Source organism: Hypanus sabinus, chromosome X1 (assembly GCF_030144855.1).
Source record: "Hypanus sabinus isolate sHypSab1 chromosome X1, sHypSab1.hap1, whole genome shotgun sequence".
In the NCBI taxonomy this organism is placed as follows: domain Eukaryota; kingdom Metazoa; phylum Chordata; class Chondrichthyes; order Myliobatiformes; family Dasyatidae; genus Hypanus; species Hypanus sabinus.
Genome location: NC_082738.1, coordinates 30,517,243 through 30,529,674, shown reverse-complemented (window position 1 = coordinate 30,529,674; position 12,432 = coordinate 30,517,243). Strand labels below are relative to the sequence as shown.

At 49.7% G+C, this 12,432-nt stretch overlaps 1 protein-coding gene across 2 annotated transcripts in view; it reads right to left on the bottom strand.

The window, feature by feature from the left end:
* Window positions 1-12,432, bottom strand: part of dip2bb (disco-interacting protein 2 homolog Bb) — a 142,985-nt gene that overhangs the window by 4,466 nt on the left and 126,087 nt on the right. For both annotated transcript variants that reach the window (XM_059956198.1, XM_059956199.1), the window contains exons 31-37: window positions 12,089-12,257; window positions 11,561-11,731; window positions 4,954-5,015; window positions 3,584-3,641; window positions 2,809-2,883; window positions 2,395-2,569; window positions 277-400 (exon numbers count right to left, since the gene is read on the bottom strand). In XM_059956198.1, coding sequence (XP_059812181.1) covers window positions 277-400; window positions 2,395-2,569; window positions 2,809-2,883; window positions 3,584-3,641; window positions 4,954-5,015; window positions 11,561-11,731; window positions 12,089-12,257 — 834 coding nt within the window. The remainder of the gene's footprint in view (window positions 1-276; window positions 401-2,394; window positions 2,570-2,808; window positions 2,884-3,583; window positions 3,642-4,953; window positions 5,016-11,560; window positions 11,732-12,088; window positions 12,258-12,432) is intronic.

Sequence of the window (12,432 nt, the reverse complement as noted above, 5' to 3'; positions counted from 1 at the left end):
AATGAGGTGCAAGATCATAATGAGGTAGATTGGGAGACAAGAGTCCGGCCTCCAGGTCTCTCCTTACTATGCTCCCTCCCTTAGTCGCTCTCCTTTTCTGTTTCACTGTCTCCCTCATCTTCCCCCCCTTCCCTCTCTCCTTCTCACTTCTCTCCACCTTTCCCTAATTTTTTCCTTTGCTTCTCTCCCTACCCCCCTCAGTCTTCCTCATCCCCTCCCTCCCCTCTGTCTCTGCTTTCCCTCCCCCCTCTCCTCCCTCCATCTGATCCAACCTACCACTCCCCGATGCCTCGGTGGGCCCTGCAGACGGAGGTCTCGATGTCAATAGGGTGGTAACGGAGTCCCCGTAGCTCCAGAGTCTCGTCCAGTGCACCCACTACATACACAGCGTCATGTCGGTCTGTGAGGGGAGAGAAACATCAGTATGGATGGGGGCATCAGTGGTGGAGGGGGCTATTGAAATGATGGGAAGGGTAACAAAGGAGGAGGGAGGGAGAACATAAGAAATAGGAGTAGGCCAACTGGCCCGTCTAGCCTACTCCGTCATTCAATAAGATCATGACCGATCTGACCATGAAATCAGCAGTTTCTTCGCATCTCCATCCAAAATTGATTCCCCCAAATTTGCGACTATGCTCTTTCATTCTAGTCTCACTCACCAGTGGAAACAGCGTTCCTGCCTCTATCTGATCTATCCTTTTCCATAGTTTTCTGTGCTTCTGAAAGTTCCCTCTCATTCTTCTGAATTCCAGTGTATATAGTCTCAGTTGACTCAATCTCTCCTCAATGGCTAATCCCTTCATCTCTGGAATCAACCTGGTGAACTCCACATAATACTCCAGGTGCGGCTTCACCAGTACCCTGTACAGTTGCAGCATAACCTCCCTGCTCTGAAATCCAACTCCTCTAGCAATGAAGGGCAACATTTCATTGGCCTTATTGATAACCTGTTGGATCTGCAAACCAGCACAAGCACAAGTCTCTCCGCACAGCAGCAAGCTGAAATCTTTCACCTTTAAATAATAATCTGATCTTCTATTTTCCCTTTCAAAGTGGATGAATATTGTACTCCATCTATTAGATCTTTGCCCACTGACAACATATCTATAACTCTATGCCGATTCTCTGCATCCTCTGCACAATATGCTTTTAACTTAATGCCATCAGCAGACTTAGATATGCTACACTCAGTCTCCTCATTACGTGGAATATTGTGTTCTGGTCATCTCACTATCGGAAGGATGTGAACGCTTTAAAGAGAGTGCAGAGGAGATTTACCAGGATGCTGTCTGAATTAGAGAGCATGACTTATGAGGATAGGTAGAATAGGCTGGGGTTTTTTCTCTCTAGAGTGAAGGAACATAAAAGGTTGCTTGATGGAGGTGTACAAGATGATAAGAGGCATAGATAGAGTGGACAGTCAGTGCCTTTTCCCCCAAGGTGAAAATGACTAACACAAGGGGGCATCATTTTAAGGTGATTGCAGAGAAAGTGTTGGGGGGATGTCAGAGATGGGTTCTTTCACAGGGAACTGCAGGTGCGTAGAACAGAGTGCTGGGGGTGGTGGTAGACACAGGTACATTAGGGACACTTAAGAGATTTAGATAGGCACATATAACCATATAACAATCACAGCACGGAAACAGGCCATCTTGGCCCTCCTAGTCATGGATGATAGAAAAATGGAGGGCTGTGTGGGAGAGAAGAGCGAGACTGATCTTGGAGTAGGTTAAAAGGTTGGCACAATGCCGTGGGGTGAACAGCCTGTATTGAGCTGCACTGTGCTTCCAAGTCATTAATGTGTATTGCGAACAGTTGCAGGTCCAGCACCGATCACTGTGGCGCTCCGCTCATCGCTGATTGCCAACCAGAGAAACACACAGAAATCCCAACTCTCTGCCTTCTGTTGGTTAACCAATCCCCCATCCATGCTAGCACAGTATCCGTAACTCCATACATCCTTATCTAATGGATAAGTCTTTTACGTGGCACCTGATTGAACGTCTTCTGGAAATCCAAGTATACAATATCCACACGTTCCCCTCTATCCACCATGCTCATTATATCTTCAAAGAATTCCAGTACGACTGATAAACAGGACCTGCCCTTCAGGAATCCAATGAGATGATCTGGTGTCTGTCCAGAGTCCAGCCTCGAGGTGACTGGGGGACCGCTGATATAGTTGCTCCAAAATGTCAGGCAAATGGTATCGGTGTTGGTTTATTATTGTCACATGTATAGTGAGGTAGGCAGGGGATGCAGAGGAGAGAGAATACAAGGGACAGAAGGATGGAATGGAGGGAGGGAGGTGTGACAGAGGGGAAAAGAGGAGGACATTGACCTTCACTGCCCATGGTCAGCTTGGGCCCAGGAGGAGGGACAGATCGTACGTACCTCCACCTCCTACGGTAAGCTCAGTGCGCCGGACAAAGCCCAGGTACCCGGTCCTGGCCCAGGACGTCTGCGTGTCTCCGAAACTGAGCCGGGCATCAAAGTGTCCAGTCCGAGGAGAGTCGTCGCCCTCGATGGAGTAGTAGCCACTAGAGTTGTGAAGGCTGTTCACCCAGATCTTGGGGGGCCAAGGGAGGAGGGGAAAAGAGAGATGGGGGGGCAGAAGAGAGAGAGAGGAACTTATTTCCACCAACTCTATATTGGCCGTGTTCTTCCCTCTGTCTATGCCTCCCTCCACAATGCTGTTTCCCCTGCAGTCTCGTCAGGGGCACGAAGACGAGGCTGGGACAAGGTTACCTGTGTCTACCAGGATTCTGCAGAGGGATGGGGATGGGGAGGGAGATGACAAATACTCACCTCACCCAGATGGGCGTCTCCCAGGGGTGCCCTGGTCTCTGGGTTCACGATGATCACCCGGACCCCTGGTAATATCTGTGGGTAGAGGGGAGAGAGAGTTAGGGAGGAAGAGGGGAGGTGGAAAGAGGGAAGGTTAGAGGGAGGGTGAGGGGAGAGAAATAGGAGAGGGAGGGGAGTGGGTTATAAAGGGGTAGGGAGTGGGAGGGAGCAGGAGTGGAATGAGTGAGAGGGGAGAGTGGTAGAGCAGGGAGTGAGGGGAGAGAGGGGAGTGAGGGGAGAAGTAGAGAGGGTGTGGGAGTAGGCGGGGGGTGAGACATAGTGGGGTGGTGGAAAAGAAGGAACAGTTTAGAGAAGGGATAGGGTGGGGAGAGAGGAGGGAGGGCAAAGGCAAATGGAAGGGAGAGGGAGAATGGGAGTGAGGGGAAGAGGAGGGGCTGGAGGGAGGGATAAAGGGTCAAGAAAAAGAGGGGGAGTGAAGTAGGTTGTGCAATGAAGGAGAGGAGGGGAGAGTGTTCAGAGAGTGGGAGGGGAAATTGCAGGGGATGGAGGGAGGGGAGGAAGGAGAGGGTAGAAGGGAATAGTAATAAGTGGAGAAATAAGAGAGAGGAGAGAGGATGAGATGGAGGAAGGGAGAAATAGGGAAAGCATTCAAGAAAAGGAAATGGAGAGAGGGAAAGGGATAGAGGGAGAGGGGAGGCACAGGGGGAATGAGGAGATAGGGAAGGAGAGAAAAAGGTTATGGAAAGGGAGACGTGAGTGAGGTGAATGGTTGCACCTTGCCAGACTCGATCAAGGGGAGACTCTGCGGGGATCCACGTTCGACCAACCTCACCCTGAAACAGAGAGAGTCATCAGCTCCTGAGACCTCTCCCTCACACGCTGTCCCCAACCCACTGACAGACGCTCAGTCAGACCCACACGGTGAACACCGTGCACAGTTCCCATCTCCCTATCCCTGGGTCAGACCCACACTGTGAACACTGTGCACAGTTCCCATCTCCCTATCCCTGGGTCAGACCCACAACGGGAGCACCGTGCACAGTTCCTGTCTCCCTATCCCTGTGTCAGACCCACAACGGGAGCACCATGCACAGTTCCCATCTCCCTATCCCTGGGTCAGACCCACACTGTGAACACTGTGCACAGTTCCCATCTTCCTATCCCTGGGTCAGACCCACACTGTGAACACCGTGCACAGTTCCCATCTCCCTATCCCTGGGTCAGACCCACACTGTGAACACCGTGCACAGTTCCCGTCTCCCTATCCCTGGGTCAGACCCACACTGTGAACACCGTGCACAGTTCCTGTCTCCCTATCCCTGGGCCAGACCCACAACGGGAGCACCGTGCACAGTTCCTATATCCCTATCCCTGTGTCAGACCCACAACGGGAGCACCATGCACAGTTCCCATCTCCCTATCCCTGGGTCAGACCCACACTGTGAACACCGTGCACAGTTCCCATCTCCCTATCCCTGGGTCAGACCCACACTGTGAACACCGTGCACAGTTCCCATCTCCCTATCCCTGGGTCAGACCCACACTGTGAACACCGTGCACAGTTCCCGTCTCCCTATCCCAGGGTCAGACCCGCACCGGGAGCACCGTGCACAGTTCCCGTCTCCCTATCCCTGGGTCAGACCCACACCGGGAGCACCGTGCACAGTTCCCGTCTCCCTATCCCTGTGTCAGACCCACAACGGGAGCACCATGCACAGTTCCCATCTCCCTATCCCTGGGTCAGACCCACACTGTGAACACCGTGCACAGTTCCCATCTCCCTATCCCTGGGTCAGACCCACACTGTGAACACAGTGCACAGTTCCCGTCTCCCTATCCCTGGGCCAGACCCACACCGGGAGCACCGTGCACAGTTCCCGTCTCCCTATCCCTGGGTCAGTCCCACACCGGGAGCACCGTGCACAGTTCCCGTCTCCCTATCCCTGGGTCAGACCCACACCGGGAGCACCGTGCACAGTTCCCGTCTCCCTATCCCTGGGTCAGTCCCACACCGGGAGCACCGTGCACAGTTCCCGTCTCCCTATCCCTGGGCCAGACCCACACCGGGAGCACTGTGCACAGTTCCTGTCTCTATCCCTGGGGCAGACCCACACCCAGAGTTTTCATCCAGCCCTAGACACCTACCTGTCATGCCTCAGGGCCTTCAAGTCCACGTACACCATGGTGGGATCAGGTCCTGTTGTTCCCTGTAAGTGGGGAAGGTTGAAGAGGCAGTGGAGTGGAGAATGAGTTCCCAACAGTTGCATGCACACCTTTCCTCCCCGTCTCGTTCACCACTGTCTAACCCTCATCACCCACTCCTATTGTTACAACCAGGAAAGAGTATCCGAAGTTCATCATGTCCCTGTTAACCCTCACCAATTTTTATTGATGGACCATAGAATGCATTGTTATTAGAATTGCAACTATAATTACACTGGAGTGCACACCACTCCTGTCCTGGTCCAATGACGTAGACACCGCAGCCAAGAAAACTCACCAAAGTGTCTACTTCCTCAGGAGGCTAAAGAAATTCCACATGTCCCTATCAATGATGAGCTGTAATTTTTACCATACACCACAGAAAGCATCCTATCTTGATATAAGACAGCTTGGGATGACAACTGCTCTGCCTGTGACCGGTAGAAACTGCAGAGAGTTGTGGACACAGAAACCAGCCTCCCCTCCATGGACTCTGTCTACACTTCTCACTGTCTCAGTGAAGTAGGCTGCAGAGAGTTGTGGACACAGAAACCAGCCTCCCCTCCATGGACTGTGTCTACACCTCACTGTCTCAGTGAAACAGACAGAATCATCAAAGACCCCTCCCACCCCAGACATTCTCTCTTCCCCTCACCCTCTCCCATCGGGCAGAAGATACAAAAGCCTGAAAGCACATTCCACCAGGCTCAAGGACAGCTTCTATCCTGCTGTTATGTCTACTTCTACGTTAACATGGACTCTTGATCTCACAGTCTACTTTGTTGTGACCTTACACCTAAAGGCTGATTTATACTTCTTTGTAAGTGGCCTGCGCCGTTGTGAGTATTTATACCTGTGCGTTGGTGTGTCTGCGTCACTCTGCAACTCACTGCCAAAACGCTAGTTGGCGGTGGAGTTTCTAATGGCGACTGAGTGCATCATGTTGGAGTTGGAGCTAATAAATGTTGAACAAGGATTACTTTTATTGAAGTTACTGCAATGCAGAAAAGAAAGAAGACGTCGGAGGAGATGGTATGTACGACCATTGAACAGAGTGAGGCAGAAGGAGGGTGAATTTTCTGTGCTTGTCCGGCCACTGAGAGACATGGATGAGGAAATGCATTTCAAATATTTTTGGATGTCGGCAGGTAGATTTGACGATTTGGTTCGTCATCTCCCACCATTTATTTTACATCAGTGTACGCACAGTGTACCTATAGACAGGAGGAAATGCGATGCTACCAAGCGGACCAATCACAGTTGTTGCCGTCTGCGTTGCTGCGATATGCAGTTACATGTTTGGAGAGGAGTACGTCAGGCTATGGCGTAAGGTACAGTGTAGGTTACGCGGCTACACCATACCTATGGCGTTCATTTGACACAGAAGTATAAATCAGCCTTCAGTGTCTACCTGCACTATTTTCTCTGTAACTCTGACACTTCATTCTGCATTCTGTTATTGTTTTACCTTGTTCTACCTCAATGCACTGTGTATCGACCAGGTCTGTTGGGAAGTGGTCTGGTCGAGGGAAGTGCCTGGCGTGAAAAGTGCTAGTCTTTGGCTCGAGAGTCTTTGGCGAGGAGACGATGCCAGGCACAATTGCAGAGGGTGAAGACATGACCGCTAAGCTGATTCAGTGTGCTATGTGCATGATGTGGGAGGTCAGGGACACTGATGGTGCCCCTGGCTGCTACAGCTGTGGAAAGTGTGTCCAGATTCAGCTTCTGAAGGAGCATGTTGCAGCACTGAAGAAAGAACTGGATGACCTCAGGTTTATCCTCGAAAACGAGGGTTTTCTGGACAGGACCTACAGTGAGGTCGTTACACCGAGGGTACCGGAAGAGAGAAAGGGGGCGACGATGAGGAAGGAAAGGATGCTTGAAGTACAGGAGACCCCAGGGGATGTATCTCTCGTAAACAGGTTCGCCTTCTTGGAAGCTGTCAGGACAGAAGATACTGCCAGTCTGAGAGGCGGACAGGTCTGCGAGCCAAAAATTGGTGCAGAAGCAGAGCTGAGGAGTCAGACATCAGGAAGAGCCGTGGTAGTAGGGGACTCCATAGTAAGAGGTACGGAAAGGGGTTTCTGCGGCAACAGGCGAGATTTAAGGATGGTGTGTTGCCTCCCTGGTGCTCGGATCCAGGGCATCACGGACCGATTGCAGGGAATCCTCAAGGGTGAAGGTGAACAGCTGGAAGTGGTAGTGCATGTCGGCACAAATGACATCGGGAAGAAGAGGAAGGACATTCTGCAGTGGGACTTCAGAGAACTCGGAAGAAGGCTGAAAAGCAGGACTTCCAGGGTGGTTATCTCTGGTTTGCTTCCAGTTCCTCGTGCTGGAGAGGGCAGGAACAGGGAGATAATGGATCTGAATGTGTGGCTGAGGAACTGGTGCAGGAAGCAAGGATTTACATTCTTGGACCACTGGGATCTGTTTTGGGGTAGGGATGAATTGTACAAAAGGGACGAGTTGCACCTTAATAGGCGGGGGACCAGCATTCTGGCAGACAGGTTTGCCACTGCAACACGGATGTGTTTAAACTAAGTAGTGGAGGGGAGGGGATGAACTGGAAATATAAGGATGGAGTTAAAGGGAAAGTGAAAATAAGAAAAGTTAAAAAGGACAACAGAATCAATGGAGTAGAAAGCTCAAGAAGAGATCATACAGTATGGCCAAGTGAAATAGGAATTGATATGAAAGGAGAGGGGAGTACCGAATTACAAGTATTATATATGAATGCACAAAGTATAAGGAATAAAGTAGATGAGCTTGAGGCTCAGTTGGAAATTGGCAAGTACGATGTTGTGGGAATAACTGAGACATGGCTTCAAGCGGACAGGGCCTGGGAAATGAATATTCAAGGATATACATCTTATCGAAAGGACAGACTGACTGGCAGAGTGGGTGGAGTGGCTCTGTTGGTGAGGAATGATATTCAGTCCCTTGCGAGGGGGGACATAGAATCTGGGGATACAGAGTCAGTATGGATAGAACTGAGAAATTCTAAGGGTAGAAAGACCCTAATGGGAGTTATCTACAGGCCCCTAAACAGCAGTCTGGATGTAGGGTGTAAGTTGAATGAAGAGTTAAAATTGGCATGTTGCAAAGGTAATGATACAGTTGTCATGGGGTATTTCAACATGCAGGTAGACTGGGAGAATCAGAATGGTACTGGACCCCAAGAAAGGGAGTTTGTGGAGTGCCTCCGAGATGGATTCTTAGAACAGCTAGTACTGGAGCCTACCAGGGAGAAGGCAATTCTAGATTTAGTGTTGTGCAATGAACCGGATTTGATCAGGGACCTGGAGGTAAAGGAACCATTAGGAGGTACTGACCATAATATGATATGTTTTAACCTACAATTTGAGAAGGAGAAGGGAAAAATCGGATGTGTCAGTATTACAGTTGAACAAAGGGAACTATGGAGCTATGAGGGAGGAGCTGGCCAAAGTTCATTGGAACAATACCCTAGCAGGGAAGACAGTGGAACAAAAATGGCAGGTATTTCTGGGAATAACGCAGAAGGTGCAGGATCGGTTCATTCCAAAGAGGAAGAAAGATCCTAAGGGGAGTAAGGGGCAGCCGTGGCTGACGAGGGAAGTAAAGGGCAGTATAAAAATAAAAGAGAAGTATAACATAGCAAAGATGAGCGGGAATCCGGAGGACTGGGAAGCTTTTAAAGAGCAACAGAAGATAACAAAAAAGGCAATACGCCAAGAAAAAATGAGGTACGAAGGTAAACTAGCCAAGAATATAAAGGAGGATAGTAAAAGCTTCTTTAGGTATGTGAATAGCAAAAAAATAGTTAAGACCAAAATTGGGCCATTGAAGACAGAAACGGGTGAATTTATTATGGGGAACAAGGAAATGGCAGATGAGTTGAACAGGTACTTTGGATCTGTCTTCACTAGGGAAGACACAAACAATCTCCCAGATGTAATAGTGGCCAAAGGAACTAGGGTAAAGGATGAACTGAAGGAAATTTATATTAGGCAAGAAATGGTGTTGGATAGACTGTTGAGTCTGAAAGCTGATAAGTCCCTGAGACCTGATGGTCTGCATCCCAGGGTACTTAAAGAGGTGGTTCTAGAAATCGTGGACGCATTGGTAATCATTTTCTGTTCTATAGATTCAGGAACAATTCCTGCTGATTAGAGGGTGGCTAATGTTGTCCCACTTTTCAAGAAAGGAGGGAGAGAGAAAACAGGGAATTATAGACCAGTTAGCCTGACATCAGTGGTGGGAAAGATGCTGGAGTCAATTATAAAAGAGGAAATTACGACACATTTGGATAGCAGTAGAAGGATCAGTCCGAGTCAGCATGGATTTATGAAGGGAAAATCATGCTTGACTAATCTTCTGGAGTTTTTAGAGGATGTAACTACGAAAATGGACAAGGGGGAGCCAGTGGATGTAGTGTACCTGGACTTCCAGAAAGCTTTTGATAAAGTCCCACATAGGAGATTAGTGGGCAAAATTAGGGCACATGGTATTGGGAGCAGAGTACTGACATGGATTGAAAATTGGCTGGCTGACAGGAAACAAAGAGTAGTAATTAACGGGTCCCTTTCGGAATGGCAGGCTGTGACCAGTGGGGTACCGCAAGGTTCGGTGCTGGGACCGCAGCTGTTTACAATATACATTAATGATTTAGATGAAGGGATTAAAAGTAACATTAGCAAATTTGCTGATGACACAAAGCTGGGTGGCAGTGTGAAATGTCAGGAGGATGTTATGAGAATGCAGGGTGACTTGGACAGGTTGGGTGAGTGGGCAAATGTATGGCAGATGCAGTTTAATGTGGATAAATGTGAGGTTATCCACTTTGGTGGCAAGAACAGGAAGGCAGATTACTATCTAAATGGAGTCAAGTTAGGAAAAGGGGAAGTACAACGAGATCTAGGTGTTCTTGTACATCAGTTAATGAAAGCAAACATGCAGGTACAGCAGGCAGTGAAGAAAGCTAATGGCATGCTCGCTTTTATAACAAGAGGAATTGAGTATAGGGGTAAAGAGGTCCTTCTGCAGCTATACAGGGCCCTGGTGAGACCCCACCTGGAGTATTGTGTGTAGTTTTGGTCTCCAAATTTGAGGAAGGACATTCTTGCTATTGAGGGAGTGCAGTGTAGGTTCACAAGGTTAATTCCCGGAATGGCGGGACTGTCATATGTTGAAAGATTGGAACGACTGGGCTTGTATACACTGGAATTTAGAAGGATGAGAGGGGATCTGATTGAAACATATAAGATTATTAAGAGATTGGACACGCTGGAGGCAGGAAGCATGTTCCCGCTGATGGGTGAGTCCAGAACTAGAGGCCACAGTTTAAGAATAAGGGGTAGGCCATTTAGAACAGAGATGCGGAAAAACTTTTTCACCCAGAGAGTGGTGGATATGTGGAATGCTGTGCCCCAGAAGGCAGTGGAGGCCAAATCTCTGGATGCATTCCAGAGAGAGTTAGATAGAGCTTTTATAGATAGCAGGGTCAAGGGATATGGGGAGAGGGCAGGAACGGGGTACTGATTGTGCATGATCAGCCATGATCACAGTGAATGGTGGAGCTGGCTAGAAGGGCCGAATGGCCTACTCCTGCACCTATTGTCTATTGTGTAATGATCTCATCTGTAGGAACAGTGTGCAAGACAAGCTTTTCACTGTATCTCAGTACGGGTGACAATAATAAACTAATTCCAGTTTATAACATTACGAGAGGCTTGGTATCTTTCTCCCCCAGAGTTGAAATACATTTAAGGTGAGGGGGGTTAAGTTCAAAGGAAATGTGTGGGGCAAGTCTTTTTAATACAGAGTGGTGGGTGCCTGGAATGTGCTGCTAGGAGTGGTGATGGGGGCAAATACCACAGAGGAGCTTAAGAGGTTGTTACAAAGACATATAAATGTGGAGGGATAGTGGCATTGTATAGGCAGTGTCAGTTTTGGGCATCTCATTTTAGAAAGTATGTGTTTGCACTGGAGAGGGTCCAGAAAATGATCCTGCGAGTGAAAAGGTTAATGCATGAGGAGCGTTTGATGGCTCTGGGCCTGTACTCGCTGGAATTTAGAAGAATGAGGGGGATCTCATTGAAACCTATTGAATGTTGAAAGGTCTGGATAGAGTAGACGTGGAGAGGATGTTTCCTACAGTGGAGGAGTCTCAAACCAGAGGGCACAGCCTCAAAATAGGACATCCATTTAGAACAGAGATGAGGAATTTCTTTAGCCAGAGGGTAGTGAATCCGTAGATTTCATTGCCAGAGACAGCTGTGGAGGCCAAGTTATTTGGGTACATTTAAAGTGGACTTTGATAGGTTCTTGATTAATAAGGGCTTCAAATGTTACAGGGAGAAGGTAGGAGAATGAGGTTGAGAGGGAAAATAAATTAGCTAGCTGAATGGCCTAATTCAGCTCCTTTGTCTTATGGTCCAATTTGGCATCACGGTTGGCAGAAACGTCGCCTGGATAGACAGGCACAAGAAAGTTCAGGGACACTCAGTGATTTTCCTAACCCTCCAGCCTCACCCTGCGAGTTCCCCCCTCCCCCACAACCCCTGACCTGTAGGCAGATGGCGAGGTTGACCCGGGAGCCAAAGGTGGTGCTGACGGCCCGCGGTGAGAGCCCCAAGTCCTTGAAGAGCTTCGAGAAGGAGTGGGTGAGGCTGGTGCGCGGTCGCTCCTCCGCCACCACCACGCAAGTCCTCACGCACGACAGGTTCACCCCTCGCACCTGGGGGGAGGGGGTGCCACACCAGCAGGTTAGTGAGGTGAGCCACAATCTCCCAGCACCCTCCCATTCGACTGACTGGTAATTCCCATCCAGTTGACCAATACCCACTCTCATCAGACTGACCAATACCCCTTTCTCAGTGATTGATATCCCCTCTCCCCATCCACCTGACCCACCCACTTCACCCTCTGGCCACTGACCCACCAATCCCACCCACCCCTCCCCAACCTAACCATGCAGGGGGGAGGGTTCACTCTGGGCTATAGGGAGGACAGGGGCAGATCTCACAGAGCGTAGGGAGGGAGGGATTGCAGGGGATCGTCCCTTGGAAAGGGGTGGGGGCCAGGCTCGGCTCACCTTGAGGACGTGGGTCTGCGTTCCAAGGCCACGCGTACACCGCTCCATGACGGCATAGCAGCAGAAGGTATCGCGCACGCGGTACTGACTGACCGCACTCAGCCAAAGCGACAGGTTGTTCTCCAGCTCCGCCGGTGCAATCAGCAGTGTGTGGTGTCCCGCGTATACCCTGCATGGGACCAGACCGCGTTAGATGACTTGCACAACGTGAACGGACCCACACGTGCCCTGCAAGGGACTGGACAGAGTCGGACAGTCCACGTCGCACAATCGGACCCAGATACACCCAGCACCATACAGGACCGCATTACAGTCTGCGCAGCATGAACAGGCCAATGTGCGCT